This window comes from Anopheles ziemanni, chromosome 2 (assembly GCF_943734765.1).
Source record: "Anopheles ziemanni chromosome 2, idAnoZiCoDA_A2_x.2, whole genome shotgun sequence".
NCBI lineage: Eukaryota > Metazoa > Arthropoda > Insecta > Diptera > Culicidae > Anopheles > Anopheles ziemanni.
Window position 1 is genome coordinate 11,938,188 of NC_080705.1, and position 21,870 is coordinate 11,960,057.

Here is a 21,870-nt window from a genome sequence, read left to right on the forward strand (position 1 = left end):
TGTGTGTGTTTTATGAATGTGGCATCCTTTTTGGAAAACTGGCTAACCGCAACGCTCGCAACGAAAACGGCACTGTGAAATGGGCGAGAAAGTCGAAGAAAACCCGTCTGAATAACTGATGAGCGTCTGTCTTCGAGCGTAATAAGATGGTGGCTTAAGCGCATAAGGAGTGTGCCGGAACATTACGCTTCGAAATCACGCCATCAGTGTGTGGGGGCGTGTGTGCATGTGTGTCTGTATGTATGTGGAAGTCGAGAAAAGGGATCTACATGAGATGAGAAGGAAACGGAACCGTCCCAACCGTAGATGCGCAGTTGAAATGTTATGACATTTTCATTCGTCGGCTTTGGAGTAGATTTAAATCGAGTTTATCTGTTTGCACGAAAAGCGTGTATTCCTCTCTTTCTATTTCTATTTTTCAATGGGTAAAGGAAATGCACTACCAATTAAGATAAGGAGAGCAGTTTTTACATTCTTTTTCAATTTGGTGAAAATTACACAAGTGGGTTTTCAGAGCACCATGTAACAAATTTATATAAACAAACATTTTTGACATAGAATATCATTTAACTTTCACAAACACAAGTTTAAAGCAGGACGAAAACTAGTGCTATAATTGCTTTGCACTTGTAATACTTGACCTTTAAAATAAAATAAAACAAAAAAGGTATCTTTTTGATACAGCAAGTAACATTCAAGAACGTTCCTGACACATTCACTAATCGGAGTCAAAAGCATAGAATGACCCTCGTCCGGACAAACAACCCCCCACGGATCACTGTCCACCACACAAGCACGCAATACCCAGCGGACCACCCAACATTGTGCCGTAATAGCCGAGCAGAACTATTTCACCGTGCAACAATCCGCCAAAAATCCTTCCAGCAAGTCGCAATCCCCGAGGCCCATTAACACATTTTTCCTCCGTTCCGTCCCGTCACCCGACCGTCCGTGGCCAAAAACCCGGAGGATACAGAAAAAAAAGTGAGGGACTACATACGCGCGCCCCAGTCTACTGTAGAGAATTTCCCCGGGCCGAAAAAGGGAACCCTCGCGAGCAGTGGCCCAGATTGTGCCAGATGATAACCATTTGTCAGTCGGTAATTTTGTTTAATCTACTTATTTTATTACCGAAAACGACCCATCCGGGCGCATCCGGGAACCATTCGCAACCGCGCCCGACCCACTCGAGGCTTCTCGATGGCATTAGCGAAGTTGTGTGTGTGTGTGTGTGTGTATTGATTTTGTCCACGGACAATTGCGAATGAATGACTGGTGTCCGATGCTTTCGACGCCCTGGGATTTTTTGTTGCTCCCATCCGGTTTTACGTCGGTCCAATATGGCCAATTTCAAACACTGAACGCCTCCGTTACGTTCAAGGGTGCTGCAAAGGGCCAAACCTATAATTATTATTTTCCAATGATAGACTCACTTCCGAACGGAAACGGGCAGAGACAAAAACAGTGATTAAGTGAAAATGAGAACGTGCACTTCACTTGGTGACGCAAGATTAAGCGACCGTGTTCTGCCGGTGAACATATGGAGCGAAAAGGTCTCCGTCAAACCAGGAGCCCTCGGGTAGCTGTCTCGATTGATGTTTGTCGCTGCTAATGCCCGACTCGGACGCTCAGACACGTGTTCCGATCGAGTGACGCCGAGGTTGCCAAGGAAAACACCGTCATCGGAAGAAGAACCGATTATCGGACAGATCAGTTTTGGGGTGGTATAAATATTTGAAAATAATCCACCGCAGACAACTTTACCGTATAAATATTGATAAAAGTCAAGGATTCAAAGAGTCAAAGGCGAAAAAGTATAAAAAGAACACCGAAACACAAAACTGACACTGGGCGTCGGACGTAAATATGCAAAATACATATTTACCAACCCGAAACCAGTGACCTCGGGCAAAACACAGCGCAACGTTTGGCACGTAGCAAACACATGTCAACCTTTCCCTGAGGTGGGCTGGCTCGACGGACCTTTTTCCTATCCTGGCCACCGGGCATGCGACGGATAGCTGTGGAAAAAGAAATTCTATCCCGTCTGGACGGTAGGAACCGATCGGCAACTCCTTTTCGTTTGAATAAGTTCTTTCACCCCCTTCTTCCTTAGGGATCCTGAGAACGGGAGCATACTTTTACACGCCGTTTAGTTCGAATGTTGCTCGAGGTTGTTGTTTTTGCTTTGGTCAACTTGTACTTCTTTTTCTATCGATGACAAACATCATCAATGGAAACTGCAACACATGTTTTTGGTCGGTTCATGGAGGTTGCTTTTTTAATACCCAACCTTCAAAACCATTGGTATGCAAAGCAACCTTTAAAATTCAACGAGTCAGTCTTGCAAAACAAAGTAGAAAGTCATTATGACAGAAATTACACTGTAATGGTAAAGGGAAGTTTAAAAATCACTCCCCACCAAAGTTGGCCGCATTTTTCCGTCAACTTTTACTTTATGCTACTCCAGGGCCTCCTACGCCACAATGGCGAATAAAAGAAGAACTTTTCATCGCTCAAAAAGTCGAGTTTAAGTGCAATAAAATTAAATGGAGTAAAATCGGCTTTTTATTGTTGCGGAGAAAAGTGAAAAGTAGAAACCCCAGAATGCGGTTTTATATTTTATTATGGCTTCCTCTTTTTTTCCATTTGCATAACCATGGAATTATGAACTAGTTACCGATCTTTCGTATTCGTTTGTTCCTTCTTTTTATGAGATTTAATTTCATTCCGCAGCTGTTAATCGTTGGTATGAGAAAAGATTTTTTAATGAAAACCGTATTTAAATACCCCATCAACTATTGTCTACGTTGCACGGAAAAGAGCCCAGATAACTAAGGATGTTGAACGCGTATATTGTATGTTATACGTTAAACATTGCTATATTTGGGTTAGGTCATTGGAAGAAACTATAAAAAGCTATAAATTTAACCATATTTGCATATGTTGGATAGAGAATATTGCAATCATTGCGGTTTAAATAAGACGTGTATAACAACCATAAACCTACAAGCAGCGACATAGAACCAACGTTGCTAAAATATTTACACCCTGGCAGCGATGGAGCAACAAACTGGCCAAAGTAAACAATGCCACAGCAACATCAATCCGGTATCACGCTACCAATGTTTGCCCGTGGGCTCTGAAATTAAACCAAAATTATGGACATCTGTGATTAAATAAACAGTCAACCGGACCACAACACTCGCCGAAGCAACACTCGCCGGGTTGGGCCATGTGACAACCCATGGTGGCTTTCTTGTGAAAACACAACGCACTCTGGTTCGGTGCGAGCAAAGAGGGGGCCATTGCATCGGGGCCCGGGACCACATCTTGATTAGCCCTTGGACCGCGCGGAGAATGTCGCCAGTTGCAATTGTTTGCGTTCGCCCGCCTCGGCGGCCACTTGCCCGCTGCGAAAACATGCAAAAAGACATAAAAACCCACGGTTGTTGGCAGGTTGTTTCCCACAGTCTGTGCACCCACCGACGGAACGGGACGAGACTTTTCCCTCGCTACATTCAGCTGTAATCCAATTATCATTACGGTTATGATACGGTGTCGGTTGGTAAACACGCGTCCGCCAAGTGCGTCGCTGCACTTGTTCCAGCTGCCGTTGTTGTCCTCCGAGATAATGTCCCGGATGTCAACGTTTGCACCACGGGGACGCGGAAGGCACGAAGTTTTCCTTCCGCCCGAGAAAAACCACCAGAATGGAAGGATGTTTGTGTCGCGGAACCGGCTCGCATGACCCATAAAAGTTATGACACGTGACCTACAATGGGCGGGTAATTTACTTGTTATGATTTCCTCGGTGCGTGTCGGTGCGGAAGATTTTCCAGCCCTTCAACTTGTCGCGTGCAGCAGGAAATTTTCGTGTGCCAGTTTTCTCCCACTGTTTTTTGGTCTACCCCGACTCTGTGCACGTGTCCGGAGCATCATTCCCGGAGAGATTCCAAGCCGAGTTAAAGCGCGACCAAACCGAAGAACGGGTGAGTCTACTATGATCATCCCTGTTGGCCAACACATGCCCCCGACCGAACGCTGATAATTGGTAGATTGAAAAGTATAATAATTTTTGATTTATTCCAACGACAGTCTACTCCCAGCCGACCGGCATCGAAAATCAGAGGCCACGGCCTGGGAACGCTTGGTTAATGGAATGAAGACATCCCAGTTGATTAGATTACAAGATTATGATTGAGTCTTCTCCTAGGCCATCGGAACGCGTTTCCATGAGCTGGGAAATCGTCCCAGAAGCGAACGTCGGGAGACTCCACGTCGAGACCGGCACTGATTGGGACCGATTGATCAATCATCTCAAAGCGATGGTTTGGGCTATTTCCGCGTAACCAGGAGGTCCAGGATCAAACGAGAAGTCCTTCGAGGGTACTTACCGGTGTGGATGTAGGTGTGCTTCTTCATGTCGCTCTTCTGGTGGAACCGTTTCCCGCAGAACCCGCAAGGGTACGGCCGGGTGTCGCTGTGTATCAGCAGGTGCGTCGACAGGGTACTCGAACGCTTGAAGGCTTTCCCGCACTGTTTGCACTCGAACACTTTCTCCACGTTGTGTACCGCTCTAGAGATCGATTGGGAAAGTACAAAACAGGAGATACATTACTATTTGGCAGTAGTCATTCTTTTTTTCTTAGCTATGTTGAATGTTGCTTTCATGAACATCATGTTATACCAAATGTCTGTCCCATACCTGTGCTGATTAAGGCTTATTTCGTGCCCGAACGATTTGTTGCACAGCTCGCAGGCGTATGGCCGCTTTCCATTGTGCGCCCTCCGTGGATGAACGTCTGTAGAACCAACCACAAAGTGCGCAATTAAATTAATGAACTAAAACAAAATTGAAGAGTGGAGAATGTAACTCCTACCGGGACGCATCAGAAGATGGTGCGGATGATGGGGATGACTAAAATCCAGATGAGCCCCCGCCGCCCCTCCGGAAGCTGCCGCCGCATTCTGGGTCATGAAGTGACGCAACCGCAGAATATCCTCCGGTGTGGAAGGATGGTAACTGCAAACAGGATTGGATGGCAAAGATAGAAGAACCAGTGAGGAATAGTAGAAAAATGCGTTCAAACTATTGGCTACACACTTTGCCAGGGCAGGGTTCAGCTGATGTCCTTGCTGCTGCAGCATCGCGAAGAAAGGAAACGGATGGAACAGTGGCCTGTTGAGAAGACTCTGCTCGTAGAACTGCGAGTAGTTTGGTCTGCAACGTTGAAGATAAGTGTTGTTACAAATAGATTTTCCCCTAGAATAGCTAGTGGGAGTATGGATACTCACCTAACTGCATCGAACGACCCGTTCGAGAGTGGAGATTTTGATTTAGGTTCATCTTCTCGCTTCAACAACGCCGACACGGAGAAGGCTTCCGAGTTTTTCGGAACGTGCGGGATGTCCGTCGTGGGCGATTGGTTGATTCGAGGCGGTGGAGGTGAGTCCACCTCCAGCTCGATCGAGGAGGACCGGGAGCGGGTTGAGCGATCGCGCGATCGGGATCTACTGCGTGACCGGGATCGACTGCTGAGCGCACTCGATTCGTATCCGTTCCCGATTATCGACAACCTTGGACCACTCAAACCATGCGGCGGCTGTTGTTGCTGCTGATGTTGTTGTTGATGCTGCGGGTGTGGCGCGTGTTGCTGCAGGTGCGGATGGTGATGATGGGGGTGATGGTAAACGTTGTTATTGTCCTCATCCTCCGATTCGTTCTTGACCAGCCGGCTCACGCCGAACTTGATCTCGTCTGCAAACATCGGAAAGAAAACGGTCATCCAAAATCTGAACTCCTCAGGCAACTTCCATACGCTTATGCATTAATCACTATGTGCTACACCCTACAACTGTCCGCCCTTACGATTTACACTTGCCTCCGTCGTGCCCGCGCCCCCTGTTTCGCCTTCAGAACGGGCGCGTGAAATCGTTTTTCACGCTACATAATCACGCTCCCTTTTGTGTCGCGATTTTCCATGGACTACTAAGATGAGACGGCAGAGAAAAAAAACCTCAGCTTCGTTCAGTGGAAGCGAACCTCCTTGCCCTATTTTATGTCCCTGGAACACTGGAACGAATCACAAAATTGACACGAGCTTACTACGGACGGAAACAAACGCCCAAACTTTTGTCACCACGCCTCGGGGCTCGGTTCACGGTTTGTGTCACGGTTGTTGTTGTTGTTGCTGTTGCTACGCCGAACGATGCTGGAATAGAGGGGTGGCGACGCCATTTACGAAAACAGATGTTCCGTTTACACCAGATTATCCGAACCGAGCCGTGGGTGAGTATTATGTTGTGGATTTTACTTGGCTGTCAACTGGTTTTCAAGGGTATCACTATTATGTTGGAGTAAGTTAAACGTAAATCCTCACTCCGAATTACGAAATCATTTACTTAACTGTACCATAATCGTCAAGTAGTAGTACTTTTCTATGTAATAAATAATTTCTTTTGTGAATCATAATTCAAACCTTTAAGTAACCTTTTATTTTCAAAATAATGCTTTGCAATTTAAGGCCTTAAAATATTTTCAGAAAAATCGATGTGATGTTTCACACATACTTTCTTATAACACGGTTAATTTTTTCCCGAAAAGTTGGTCCTATAAACAAATAATGTCAGTGCATTTATTTTCACAACCCGGGTGTTTGCGAGTGGGGAAAATCTTGAAACGATTAACAGGTGCACTGCCAGGCTAAGCAAATAAAAATATCATTCTTCACGCCTCCTGCGCCCTTTGCTTTACCAACCCTGCCCGTGGACATGAGGCGCGGGAAAACCCACCCTAAGCCCAGCACTCGTACAGTGATTGTTATTGTACCGTTTCATCCGCCCGAAAAGTGTTCCATCATCGCGGCTGGAAAAATCGCCACGCGCAGCGTTCAGCAGTCAAATGGCAAGTGCAGAGGACGGAGAAAAAAAATTACCCCGAATGCCGGAAAAACACCGACCTCACTGTGCCCGGCTTCCAGTGGAAAACGGAGGGTAACGAGAGAAAAAAAAACGAGAAACAAATGAGCATGATAATCCGCCAGCATTAACCCCACAAAGCAAACAGCACACCGAGGCCGGATTCTGTGGCCTAAAACCATCCGGCAGCCCTTCGACGTCGGGCATGATTTTCCTCCACCCCACCATCCACTCACCACCAACGCTTCCCCCACCGAGAGGACTAACCTTCATCACCACATTGATTGCCTTCGGTTTATTGCCTTCAATCGGTTCCTCTCGGGCCGACTGTTCCGAAAAAGGGGGAAAACTCCTTTGCCCGAGGTGCTTTGTACAATCATCATCATCATCGTCATCATCATCGCCATCATCCAGGGGCTTACCAAATTTGTCCCTCAGGGGTGTGATACGGATAGGATCGAGTCCTGCTTCCTGCTTCCCGGGGTTTGATTCCCGGGGAAAAAAGGGGGCCCCGATACGCCGATTGAGTTGATGATGTGCCATAATTTCCCCGGGTTTCCCTTTTACCCTACCCAGCATGGACGAAACCACAGCCACCGGCCGAGGGGAAGCTGCGAACGAAGTGAGACGGCGATGGGTGAGGCGAATTTTCCCCGACCATCAAACGGACAGGGACAGAAGAACACTCGGCCGGGAAGAGCCCCGGAACGTACACAATCCGCACGAGAGAATGAACAGTTTGAATGCAACAATAACAATAAATAAATAATGACAATCATCAAGGGGGAGGTTTATTTTGATTATTTACAGTTTTTCAATTTCTTTGCCTTGGAACATTAAGCAACAAAAAGAACAATGAGAGAGCAAGCAAGAAGTCTTTTCTAGTATCTTCGGCTGGGTCAAGAGGGTATAGAGGATGTGTCTATTAGGAGATTATTTTTTAGCATTCATTGACTTTATGCTAGGAAAATCCCGAATATAAATCAACACAAATAAAACTTACAGATTCTTCATGCTAGCTTCCATTATAATTAACAACATTGTAGCTCTCTAAAGCCCAAGGCAAGATTATAGGAGTCAAATATTTATAGCATTTCCGTTCCAGATAACGTTTCTCCGTGTCTTTTGCAGAACACACTTCTTTCTTGATTTATTTTCCACTCTTTAAAAATAAGAGATTTGTTCAGTAATTCAATGTTGACAAAACGATTCACCGTCAACTACCTATCGGAATAAAAGGTGTCAGAAGCACTTCGTTCGGCCAAGGGAAAACGCACAACATGCTGTTTCATCGGATGTGGCACTTGTACTACTGGCACAACCAACAAACGCTCACTGTCGGTCTGGTCCGAGCTGCGTGCTTTAACAACGTGCCATGGGTTGGGAGTCCGTGATGCAGTGCCCCGAGAGGGTAGACGGAACTCCATTCGAGTCACTCTACTGATACCGTACCTGCCCGCGTATCGTGTACAAGTCAATATCTGAACGATAATGATTTACAGCGGCAGTGCGCTGTAAGTGCTAAGCTGTTGAAGTATTTCTTGATTTTATGGCACGAGATTTGGGAACCGCACACTTCATGCACCCAGCACTCCCAGGTTGGTGAAGTTCCCACACCGGCGTCCCCCGCGAGTGTCCCTTCGCTAGGCATAAGGGATTTCCCCCTTAAGCCCGTATCGCCGATGATCGATTGTTCATTATCGCACACCCGAAGCAGTGAAAGGTATTTGCGTTGAACAATGCCCCAGCTTGAACGATCGGGCCTTAATCCCCCAGTAGTCCCAAAAACCAAGCCCTTCAGGCACATATATAGAAGATAAAGCTTCTTCCGAGCTGGGTGGCCATTTTCTTTACCATCCCCACACAGTTCTCGATCGGAGTTCGAAGGGAAAAAATAAAAACGCCAAATCAGTTCCAGATTTACGTTTCGCAAATCGTAATCCTCGATCTCGCTGCGATAGCGGACTTTCGATACTCTGGGCTGGCCAAAGTCATGATCGAACCTTTTTGACTACTGCTCCCCACCCATTGGTATCAAACCAACGCGCGAGTAACCAAGCGCAACGTCGAGATTCAAATCTCGCTCGCAGAAACGTGGGTCAATCTGTTAATTGGGGTGCAGCTAGCGATAACTTAATCCCCCACGGGAACTCCCTTGAAGGCGGTTCGTGGGGATGTAGCGTTCGTTCGTCGAATCCAATACTCCAACCGACGGATTAACAATAACAAATCCAGCCCAATCCAATGCAACAAAATGGCATCGAAGTTTTACATGCACGGTGGTGTTGTGATTATATAGCTCGAGGGTTTCGCTGTCCGGCGATAATGTGGACTTTAAATTGCCACTGATTGGCACTGATGGTGATCCCCTCGAGGGATAAGGACGGTTGTTTCCATAGAGTTTTCATAGTTTGATTTAGGTTCACCGTTGAATATAAAAGATTTTGTTTTAAAATTTTCATTCACATCCGAATCGAAAGCCAGCATTTGATAGATTTAAATCAAAAAGTGCCTAGGTTAGGTTTCTAGAATTGATTTCCAGATTTAAAATTATCTTTTTTTTAGAAAATAAGGATCTCACTAGGAAAAAGATGGTGAACTAATTAATTAATTCAAGAGCAATAATTATCAACATCTTTAGTATGAATAGGTCACTAAAATACAGTCTGTACCTGAATATTTCAACAGAAGCATAGATTGTTTGTTAATCTAATAAAAATGAGCTATAAGTATTGAGAAACATGATAACATATGAGTGTGACCTTATAGCAAAAATTATGTTATCTCTCTGGTAATTTTTTCTGTCATCTTTTTCCTTATCTATTTTTCCACACACATCTCCTCGGAAACTCCCTCTCGTTTAACACACATTCTTTCTTGATCAAAATATATTGTTTCACTTAGCGTGCGACCAACATAAGCGATGGTAACGAGAAATCATTTATTTAAACATTTCCGTCGTCAAACGCTGACCATCCCAAGCCACCCATCGAGCGAGCACGGACACGGCCAATGAACTCGGAAAACCCACCACGGGTCCGCAGCAGGGAGGTAAAGAGGGAAAGAGAAGATGGCATACGCTCCAACAGGACCCAGGACACCAGAATCAATTCAATTTGCAATATTGATGAATCTAAATAAGATCGAATTAAGCTCAATTAGCATAGATTTGCCGGCGCGCCCATTTGAGCACGGAGCGAAGCATGGAAAATGGGAAGAGAGGAAAGGGAAATGCAAAACCATTTCAAAAATGTCTTGATTTGTTCCAACCTCGACCGGAGTACCCAGGACAGTGGGCTCATAAATCATGGGTACGGTACAAATTAAAAAGCGAAACAACGAAGACAGAAAGGCAACACGCAGACACAAACATGCGAATCGAAGGAAATCACATTCTACAAGGCACGTTTAATCAAAAATCTTGTCGCTAGTGCCGCGGATGACCCGATTGTAGTTCCGGTGTGGGATCGTTCCGGCGAGCATATGGTCGGCCCTTGTTCAACCCGGTACGATTTGTACCGTTTCGCACTTCTTCACCGAAGACACCGGGGTCTCGTGTGCCAGTACGCTGCGTGTCCTTTGTTGCGAGCACCGAAACACCCCGAGCTGAGGATGTTCATTTTAACCCCTCATTAGGGTAAACGGCTTTCCGGAGCCGTTCAACCCCTTTTTTCCGACCTGCGGCTAACGGCTCGGACCAACTGCTGAGCGCTCGGCCCGACCCCCGGGAGGGTTACGGCCTCATCGGGGCGGAATAACTTTGGGTAATATTTATTTACGTATCGTGATCTATTGCACGCATATTGGTACTGGTGGCCCCGAAGAAAGGGGCTGGTTTGCTGGTTGAGTGAATTCTAACTAGCAGAGAACTACCCATCGCCACGGTGCATTCCCAACGGACCACCTACATTAGCGCCGAACGAAGCGTGAACGAGCGTCCCGCAGTGTCCAGGCTAGGACCAAGCCCATCGCCTGACAAACGGCGGAACTCCCGATTGCTGAAAATATGTTCGCGCACCATGCAACAACAGCAACAACCCCGTTCGGGCCGAATCCGAATCGGCGAAAGAGATTGCGTGTCGAGAATGTAGTCTGATTTTCGATCCGATCAGAACCTGCAATCCCTGGTACGGCACGAATCAAACCACCAACCAGACTCGGGGAAAAAGCGACCCATCATCCCCAAACCCCGGGCCCGCAAAACTCCACTCCACCGTCGAGCTGGAACTGAAAGGAATTTAATTAAGACCGGCTGAATTCGCTAACGCATCCCTTTCACGCGTGGTCTTCCCGACGCTCGAGCGACTGACATTTGATGACAAATCAGTTTTATCCCACAACCCGGGGAATCCAGCAGTCCCAGACAGAAGTCACATGGCTACACAAAGAACTGTCCTCCCGTTTTGAGCCGTTTCGCATCATCACTTCATCTCGACAATCATTTGTATCAGTTTCAAACACATTTGTCCAAAGGGCCGATTATCTTGACAGGAAGTGTCCGATCGATCCCTGAACCGACCGATATTTACACTGGGAATTTTTCCGATAGAAATGATTTTTTGTATGCTGCTCTTGGCGTTCCTGCTATCCAGCCCGTGGTATGCCACTAATGGACGATGATTAATTTATGACCAGCATGTTTGACGAATATATCAGGGACGGTAAAGAAAAAAAATATGCACCCCCCAAAAAAACCGTACACCTCTCACCGGCGATTGTTTTTTTATCGTTAGGTTGGGAAAATAAGTTATACTGGTATAATAAGTTTTCATCATCGTTGATTCGATTCGTAAGCGCACTGTTTGGCGTTTTCCATCAAAGTCAAAATAATGAAATAATGAGAAAAGGCGTTTGTTTTATATTGGTGAGTTCGCTTTTTTCTTACCGACATGAGGTACGCTGTGGGAAATGAAGAAAAATCCCTTAAAGTGTGTTGTTTTGCTGCTCGCTTTCGATAACAATTGCGTTTAATTTTTGTTTCCCGATAAATAAGATGAAAACAAAAGATTGTTCAGGGCGTGCTTGCGAGTGAAGAAAAGTATTTCCAACAACCGAGCGAGACTTTTCAATTTCCTTTATCAGCAAACAGCGACAACATGAAAAGGGTTCGATTTCATTCCTGCAGCTATTGGTTGATATTACATCTGATGTATTTAAGCATTTAAAAGTGAAGAACACTTTTTTTTTACGTTGAAGATACAACATGCTAGCCCAACTGTTATTTTACTCTTTCTCCAAGGTTGACAAATGTGTCCCTCCCGGAAACCCACAGGGTGTTGTGAATGGAAACGGTCTTTTTATACAAATTATTCTTTCGACAACACACCTGGTGTGAAATCATAAATCTGAATCAGAAAATGTTACGTTTCGGCCCGATCCATTCCGTGCCTCTGGAGGGCTAACGTTGTACGCATTGCGTAAATACGGAGATACAACTCCGCGACCCAAAACCAGTGAGATGAAAACGCTCCAACAACCGCTGCCCCAGTATTCCACGTCCGCGAGCATAGCAACGGACTGCTGCCGCCGATGGCCAGTTGTTGAAGCCACTAAATGGTGCAATAAATTCTCTAAATATTGATAAAACGATAACTGCGCCAGTTGAACAGATTCTAGAAGCACTTCTACCCGGTCGCACCAAGAGTCACCAAGGCCTACCCTCGGACGAGACATCGATGGGTAGGTGGCGAGAAGGGGTTGGGTGAGAAGCTGTGGTGATTGGAAAGGTGAACTACAGAAGGGAGCGAGAGAGAGAGAGAGAGAGACAGAGAGCAAAATGTAATAAAAAAGCTGTACCCAACTTCCATTGATAAGCCATGATTTATTGTACTAGGGCTTAGTTGGAAGGCATACTTTATAGCACAATTTGATAATTCATTAGCCAACGATCGAGAAGTTGTTCAAACAATCGCTCGATACCTCCCAGCCGCAAGATATGTGAACGACGGCTCTGGCATAGACGAGGACGTGGTCGTTCGTGTGTGACATTTGAATTTGTGTCTCAACGACATTTCTATGCCGTTGCTCGGACATGGAGGCCTACCCCCATCGTCGAGTCCGCGTGGCCCGAGTTTGAAGTGCTTGTTTTCCACTTCTGCTACTAGCGCTCGGTGGGATTGGAGCAGACGGGAAGCGATAAGGGACAAATCTGTTTCGCTGCAGGTTTGCAAAAAAAAAATTGAACAAGCGAAAAAAGGAATGCAACACATCAGCTCACCTATTCCAGCGATAAACGCAAGTTAAGCTCACTTTCGTTGGCCTAAAGAGGGTCGAACGGACGTCCAACACATTACGAGCGGCTATTTTTTCCGAGAAAACCTACTGTCGACAGAGATGATAACGCATCGGACATCGGAGATCGTTGGAAGGACTTCAGAGATGGATGCAGCGAAACCGGTTTTGCATTTATCGATAGGTCTCGCATTGTCTGCGCTCATCGTGCCGTATAACGATAAACTTCGATGCCATATCTTGGAAAAAGGCCATCCGATCCACTTCTAGACCACGTCTTTCGCAGAATCGTGGGAACCCGCGTGGCGTGGTTTTAAACGTTTCTCAATAATCATTAAAAACTATCATCGAGGATAGGATAAAATTTCTTAATTTATTTCTTTTATATTCTTGGAGGCAGTAAAAAAAAGGCAACATGTGAAGCACCTTACGGAAGACCACCTCGGGAGTAGACGGTCGGTTTCCACTTTATGATAGCGAAGGGTTCACGGAAAAATATCATTTTCACCAAAGCAACATTAAAAATCGCATTGCGTTTCCTACGACGCGCCGAATGTTCGATCGGCGCGAATCGTCGTACCTGTTATCGACCATATTGTGGAAACGGTATGGCGTCAGCACCAACAATGTAATTCCAACCTTCTGCTTGAGCGCGGCCCTGCACGCCAAAACGGAATGGAAAAAAAGCAAACAGAAGAAAAATACCCAACTCACATACGGATACATTTTATCACTGCTTTATCGGAAATGCGCAATCCGACAGAAGCCATCATCGCCGCGAGCCATGTGGATCGACGGATTTTTACTAATATTTTCGATTGGCTCAATCGATGCTTTTATTGACACTGCAGGCAGTCGTATAAGTCCATATTGGTCGGCACAATTGCCGGTGCCGAGGGTCCTTAACGGAACGCCGGGGGACCGGGGATAGGAGAAGAAGCGAGTAAAGGTGTACACTCCAGAAAGTGGGGAAAGCACGGTGAAATTGGACGCGCCCGAAGCCGGTGGTTCTGGTTTATGGCCGAAGGACTCCCTCTCCCTCTCGTTCCTTTGGGGAGATAAGCCGGCGCGTTATGTGTCGGGCAACATTGACGAACGCAGTTACAGATAGGTAATTCGATAGGCGATAGTAGCCAACCATACGGCCAACTTACTTTTGGAGGGTGTAACGTCACGATTGTGTGAACACAAAAACAAGAAACATTTATTATGTTCGCGAGGTACACGCAAAGTATAAAATAATTTGAATGATTATCATGAGTTCATAAAAAAACTTAGAAATAAACAAGAACAACCATCAAGTTCACGTTATTGAAATAAGAACTTTCGATTAAACTCATATTGTCATAAGAAAAATAAATTACTTAATGATAAAGAGCATCCCAATATCTTAATTCTTGTAAAATAAGAGGAAACAATCAAGAAAATACCAAAATTTGACATACACATTTGTTTTACACAAACTTAAAACACCTTGATAATAATTACCTCTTTGGCCCTTGAGTGGGACGTCAGGCACGTCGTTGTAACCGTTAGCACCGTTCGGAAGTCGCGGTACGGCCGACGCCACGGGATGCAGCAACCGGCGGTAGTGATTCACCAGCAGATCGTTGTTGAAGATGAGGGGCGAGAATCCGTTCGCCGAGGGAGGCGCCGCAACTATGGAGGGGACGAGAAACGAAGCACCAAAATGTGTCGGTTAAATATCGTTTTACGTTTAGAATGAAACTACCAACTCTACCCGGGTAGGTTAAAGTTGCAATGGGGGGAAAAAAACATCCGGGAACAGAGAATCTCGCCCTCGAAACGCAGAATAAAAGATGGCAAATGGATTTGCTTTGATTAAACCACCCCGGGAGAGGGGGGGGGTGGGGGGGTGGGGGGGATGGCGGAGGAAAATGGTTGCCACGAGACGAGAGACAACACTAAGCGGGGCCGCATAAAATGGAATGAAGCTGAGAATGGAGTCGACCGCATTGGAAAGTAAAAAAAAAGAAACCCATCGGGTGGAAGGCGAAAGTGGAGACTCCAGAATGGAAAATGAAATGGGAAATAATAATAATTCCATTCTACCACTTAGGCATCATCAAAATCTGGCGATTCTGGAGCGAAGTTAGCGAAACGCAACGGTACGATTTTTCTTCCCCTCCAGCAGAACAGAAGAAGAGCTTCCCAAAAAAAAAGGGTCCGAGCAAAAGAAGAAAGAAATCAGCACACAGACAACCGCACTGGTGGAACCTTTCCGAATAGACACACTGTGTGCCATGGTAAAGTCCACTTCGAGGTGAACCTCGGTTGGATGGTGCGCCGTGGGTAGGAGAGGACAGAAGAGAAAGACGAACGAAACGATCCTCGTTGCTTTTACTTAATTGAAAATTATTTTCCTTCGTTCAGCTAACCGTATTAAAGCCAGGGACAACTCAGTCCACTCGAAACCGCCGCCAACGCTACGCCCTGTGTGACCCTGGAGTTGCCGCAGGATGTACCATGGCCAGGGCGAAACGGGGGAGCCCTGGTGGAGGCTGAGTGCATCCACGGTCGCCTGCCGAACATCCATTTTCCCACTTCACAAACGCACGCTTCCCTCGGCAATGATGGCGGCGGCCATCGGGCATCCACGGCGTGTCCTCGAAAGCGCATGCTTAATGTCTCCCAGGGATGTGCATCGTTTCATCCCTTTTCGGTGTCGGAGGCGCAGAACGCGCGTTTCACACAAAAGATTCCGACATCGTCTGCGCGTCAGACGTCGCTAGCACTCTCCCGGATCCTTGGGGGGCGAACTGGTATGGGATGCACTCGTCCCTGTGTGCACCGGCGACGCTTGCTTTTGAAGTCGGCATGCACCGAACGGGGCAACAGTGCATGCAACATTTTCATCGAGCATTTGATTTCTTGCGTCGAAAGCAAAACAAAGGAAAAGAAACCGCAATCTTTGTGCCCCAACCGACCGGACGATAGTGAACCGTTTCCGGCGCGGTAAATCTCTTACAATTAACTTGCAGCTAGAGCCAAGAGCAAACACACACACACACACATACTCGCCGAATAAAAGACACTTAGAGATGGAGCGCGCGATGTAGGATGGCGTTGACGAAATCTCATCACCGTCCGACAGAAGAAACGCCATTGCGTCGTCGGTTGCGTAGGGGATGACGCATCCAAGGCACTGGACCAAGCCGGACCACACCAGGCCATAACCACCAAGGTTATCGTGGCCCAATGCCAGCGAATGGTGGGGTAAAGCCGAACGGGGGAAAAAAAAAGATCATCACGTACGTAATCTGAATTCTGGGTAATTCTATTAGCACTAAATGGTGCAGCTGTGATAAGCAAGCCGTGCCGGACGCGATGGTGAACGTGTGTGGAAAGATTTCCAGATGAAATAAATCCGCTCATCGCAAGTTCATCGTAGACTCCATGGCAACGATAAAAGTATGATTTGTTTTGCATCAAGCAAGCGGATTCAGTAGAATAACGTTGGAGATTAGAACTAGTTCGGTTTTTTTGAAAACAAATTTACTCACACATAGTAAAAATCATGATTTTTTTTATATATTGCTTTTTAAATTTATTGAATTGTTTGTTATTTTCTAATCCTATATACTATATTTCATATAGGAGTACTAGTTGGTCAACAAAACTTAGGCAGACATCTGGAACGTGCAATTGATGAAACTATCCAATTTGTATGGAGTCAAATAACTCTCAGATCAATTTTCAGAAGTAGTTTGATACCAAAACCAAAATTTTCAGTACCTTCTAGGCTAAGTCCATCTATTGGTAGTGCCAATATAGATTTCACAGCTTTGTACAGCTACATTTTGTCCCAGAAGATATAAAAACTATGCGTCATAACAGTTTTCAAAAAGAATTTCTACCCAATTGCCTCATGCTTTGTTTACACCAATCATTTTGACAACCTAACCAATTTAAAATATCTATCCATATTTGACTATACTTCAGGATAGACATTTTCTTTTTTATTTCTATCACCTCCAGTATTGTGCAAAATAACTATTCAACAAGACGAAAATCAATTCCAACGAACAATCTTTCCTCCCACCGATAAAAACATCGATTCAATCTCTTCCTTGTATCGTGTATCAGCTTAACAACGATCGATTAGAATGAACTGTTAATGAAATGATACTCAGCTCCTAAATCCCATCACTAATCTGGAACAAAAGCCTTGCCTTCCCAACCGTACCTCTCTACCGATGTTCCCCATGATGGCGTATGAATATTCTACTACCACTTCTTATCCTTCGTAGGGCTCAAAATGTAGGGCGCGACGAACAACTACAAAAAAAAACCATCGAAGCGAAATCCCCACCAAGGAACCAAAGCTCATTTATATTCCTTCTGCATATTCGGTATCAGGCTATCCGTGTTTCCGAGCGCTTCGTTATGCAGGATTTGCCGGTAAAATCCCACCTCGTTCCGAAGGGGGCCTCGCCTGGCTGGCGAACGCTTGCAAATTATCGCTCCTTGCGTGTTCTCTTGATTTTTGCCCGCCCGGCACATCCCCAGATTCGCCACGGACTGTCTATAGACGTATATGTGGTACACTCAAAATTCCATCAGTGCTACCGGCGCGAGTACTTAATTCATTTAGGCCTTAATTAACTGCTATCTACTTTTAATACTGTCCATGTATATACTGCACCGGGCCCGAACTTGCTCCACACCGGCAAGGAGGAAGGAGGGAAAAAATGTTCCCGGCACGAACCGGAATGACTCCGTTATCCGCCAAACCCAACCTGCCGGCCATCCTGCCACTGATACCAAATCGTTTGAGGTTAGCTCACGTAGCTGGGTTTGGATGCCCGTCGGGAGTATTTAATATCCGAGTACGCAATCCGCCACTTCTACCGTGGAAAACCCGGTCCTTGGGGAACTCTCCGAATGTTCTTCAGCCAGTGTCCCTTTCTCTCCACACCGCGCGGGGAGCATTGAATCAAGGATAATTTAATTACCGGCGTATGTATGGAACGACTTACGGTGCGCCCGACTTTCGAGGTTTGACCTGTTTTCTATTCAAATAAATTCAGTAACTGCTTTATTCGGATGTTTTTATACCCAAATTCCACATACCAACTTCATCGCCATTTGTTTTCTTCCTTCCATTAGCCATCAGCGCAAGGAACTGGTTTAACTGCACCAAAGCACTCCCATGTGGCGCGCTGGTCGAACCATTCGTCTTCCACGGCCACCTCGGATACGTTAGTGCGCCCGAGTGAGGCTTTTCAATTTTTGCATAATTAACGGACACGCCCGGAACGCGAATCCTGTCAAGCGGAGTGAGTGAGCCATGATTTACTGGACTCCGCTCCCGATGGCGTAATGGCTCGCGCCTTAGCCCTAAAATGTGCAGATGGAAAATACGCGCGCTATTCATAGAACCGCTCGATGGCTTCGAGCCCCCCCATCAGGGGAGGGCCACTTGACCAGGACCGGATGAGCCATTCGAGCGGTCTGCTCTGCGCGATGATAGATGGGATAGAAAAGTTTAAAAGATTGTCGAAATACACATTAACCGCTCGCCAGCAAAGACCGGAAGATATTAAAGATGTTATGAAATTGAGAGAAAAAAACATTTCAACCTTAAAAACTCTCTTCAGACACGCATTGAACCGATGAACGTCGGTACCACTGTACAGCTGCTTGTACCCCCAAAGTGTCAAAGATGTGAATGAAAAATGTTCATTAAATCGCAAAAAGCGGCAAACACTATCGAAGGCGAAAAAAAGAACAATCTCCTCCCCGACGGGAGAGTCGAATGGGGGGGAAAAATCTGCATCCGGTATGCGAAAAGATGGTAGTGTTTTTCTGTTGATTTAATGTGCTTGGTGACAAAAATTGTCTGCGTCAGAAAATAACCTCGAGTGACTCCGGTCGTTCGGAGGCCCCGGGATGGGGTGGTGGAGCATAGGGTTGGAGTGCGATTGGAAGTGGTGTCACAAAAAACAATCACTGACGCCTGGCCGGGAACCATGCTCCATCGAAACTGGTCGGCCCTTGGCAAACGCCAGCCAGGCAACACATGTTTTCTGGCGGAAATATTTGTACGGGCATTTATCAATACCGTCTGCGAACGGGGAAAGTATTGTGAGCATCATTTTACTCATTAAATTTTAACCTAATAATATATCACCTAAATAAGTGTATTTTGTTTTGTATGTGAATTTTGTTTGGGAAATAATGTTGAAGCATTCTAATTTTGAAACAAGAAAACCTTTACTTTTCCATGACATCCATTAGCGACGAAACAAAAGGCTCGTCCACTCGCTTATATTCTAAACAACAGATTTCGACCCAAAACCCGGTTGATCAATCTGGCAACCACTTGAAGCAGTCATGCACCAGTTCATCACCAGCACCAGCAGTAGCGAAGTCAGGCTTTGGTAAACATTCTCAAGCAATGGCAATCGCGCAGGGTTTTGTTCGAAAAAATTATCCACATAATTGATGCGATACATTTGTTCGTTCGGCTCATTTGGGGAATGTGTGTCATACGATTTACAATTTCATCGTTCGACCGAAGTGACGAAGACCCACCGTAAGCAAAAACAAAAAAACAGTGAAATAATAAAACAAACACCCCTCGGGAACGGTTATAAATAAACTTATCTAATCGTAGTTTTTCATTTCGCTTTCACATCACCATTAAAATTAACAGGCTTCTGTTCGGTTCGCCAGCCTGTTGCATGTTCCGGCCGGGTTTTGGCCACATTCCTGCCACACACCACACCAGTCGAGCGACGCCCTTCCGCGGTCCATCTTGTTGGAGGCATGCAAAAAGAAAAACAAAAAAAGCCGGGGAATAAACAATCCCCAAATGCAAGCAAACTGACACATTTGGCGCTCGCTTGGAAGATGTTCTGGGGTGCACATGTGGTGGCAGTCGTTATGCTGCTCCACTTCTTTTTTTATGTGGCCTCTCAATGTGTCCGCTTTTGTTGTCGAGTTCCATCAACGGCACATTTTTCAACAGATTCCCTCGCCAAAGTCTTAGCGGGTCTGAGAACAGGGCTGGGTGTCTTTTTTTCCCTATTACAGTCAACTTGCTCTACACGACTAATTCAGTCAAGTTCAAGCTGTCAGACGCATGATGTTTCATTCATAAAATAGAACGGAAAGTTAACGAGAAAAAAAAAACATCGAGAACGCACACTTTCAACCCATTCATAACCGAAAGCAACCGTTCCTTCGGCTCGCGGACGGGTACCGATGCTGATGATGAGCCAATCATATGCAGAACATTTTCTCAACTTCGTGGAAAATCTCGCTCAAGCCGACGATTTTTCACGCGCCAACACCAGCTCACCAGCCGGTATCGGGCGGCATTCCCGGGCTGCAGTGACGCTTGTCGCGGGATCCCCCACCCCGCCCCGGCGGCCTGTAATGACTGTCGTAATCGCTGACAGTTTGTTTACAAATTTTCTCGAGGCGCTCTATGGCCGTGATTTATGGAATTTCATTTAATGAGCTATTAATTATGAGCAGCTTGTTAACCGGCTCTGCTGCGGCACGCCGTGGATGATGTAGTGTTCGGGGGGAGAAGGTCCGCCCGCCAAAAGAGGTTCCTGGGAATGGTGGTTCGCTAGTAGGATTCGCCGGAAAAGGGCACCCGAAGTGCCGAAGAAGAGGGCGGACACGCACCAGAACGGTGAATAATTGCGTTGAAATTAAAACGTAAATTCGCCGTCCCATGAATAGTAACGAACGGATTATTACTAATTCGTTTTCGGTGGCGTATTTTTTGCCACGCAATTAAAAACAGATCATCCGTCTCGCAAACAATCCATCCCATCCAAGCAACACCGCGGGGAAGCGCCTAGGCAACAGGTTCATAAATAATAATTAGCATCGGAAGCTATCAGAATGCATGAACATTTAAATTTTAATTATCACTTGTTTGACACTGACCATCTGTTGCGTGTCCGATCCGGGGCGTAGTGTGATCCCCTTTAGCAGCCTTTCGTCCCCGGGTTCGGATCGGGTGGAAGTGGTCTCCATCCCATGTGAAACTCCCAAGACGATGGAGACGAAAACGACGTCCGATGGTTCCCTACCCTGGGAAGAACTTGGTCTCCATCAACAACTGTGTCACAACCCGACCAGTGCGTGTTATCTCAAATAGCCACACAAACTTCCATGGACGGTCTGGGAAGGACATGGGACATGGGAAGCGTTCGTGTGCCTGCACTCACCTCGAGTTCTTCACCACAATAATGGTCAAGACTCACCAATCCCGTTGGTCAAGTGTGTCCAACTCCCGGCCCGTTTCATCCAATCTTATCCTTGCCGACTTTGTGTATGCGTGTTTGTCCGGGGCGTTCCTTCCGACAGTCGTCGTCTAGCGAGTGGAAACCAAGTGGGAGCCAGTGACGTTCCACGCTGACAGACGCTCTCGTGTCGGGCGTCACCCTGTCCACATGGGGTGTCAAACGGGCATGCTGTAACGAGCCGGATCACCGCATCACCGGATCGTCGGACACCCATCAATTATTGGCTGTTTAGGGTTTTGAGTAACAGCTTTTAATTTATTCCTCCCCACAGCCCGCCGGCCACCACCACCGACCAGCCCGGAGTTTGGATTCTGGTCGCATTTGCGTACGATTTAGAACCGGTGGTCGGGTTCGAAGCGAGGAGAGATGGGGTAAGAGAATGTGTTTAGCGTCAAAGTAAACAACTCTTGATTCGATCAGCTCGATG

At 46.2% G+C, this 21,870-nt stretch overlaps 1 protein-coding gene across 1 annotated transcript in view; it reads right to left on the minus strand.

Moving 5' to 3' along the window:
* LOC131281364 (transcription factor mef2A) overlaps positions 1 to 21,870 on the minus strand; it is a 45,720-nt gene that overhangs the window by 19,622 nt on the left and 4,228 nt on the right. The window contains exons 2-7 of the mRNA XM_058310691.1: positions 14,641 to 14,811; positions 5,299 to 5,761; positions 5,108 to 5,224; positions 4,884 to 5,026; positions 4,709 to 4,805; positions 4,398 to 4,579 (exon numbers count right to left, since the gene is read on the minus strand). Coding sequence (XP_058166674.1) covers positions 4,398 to 4,579; positions 4,709 to 4,805; positions 4,884 to 5,026; positions 5,108 to 5,224; positions 5,299 to 5,761; positions 14,641 to 14,811 — 1,173 coding nt within the window. The remainder of the gene's footprint in view (positions 1 to 4,397; positions 4,580 to 4,708; positions 4,806 to 4,883; positions 5,027 to 5,107; positions 5,225 to 5,298; positions 5,762 to 14,640; positions 14,812 to 21,870) is intronic.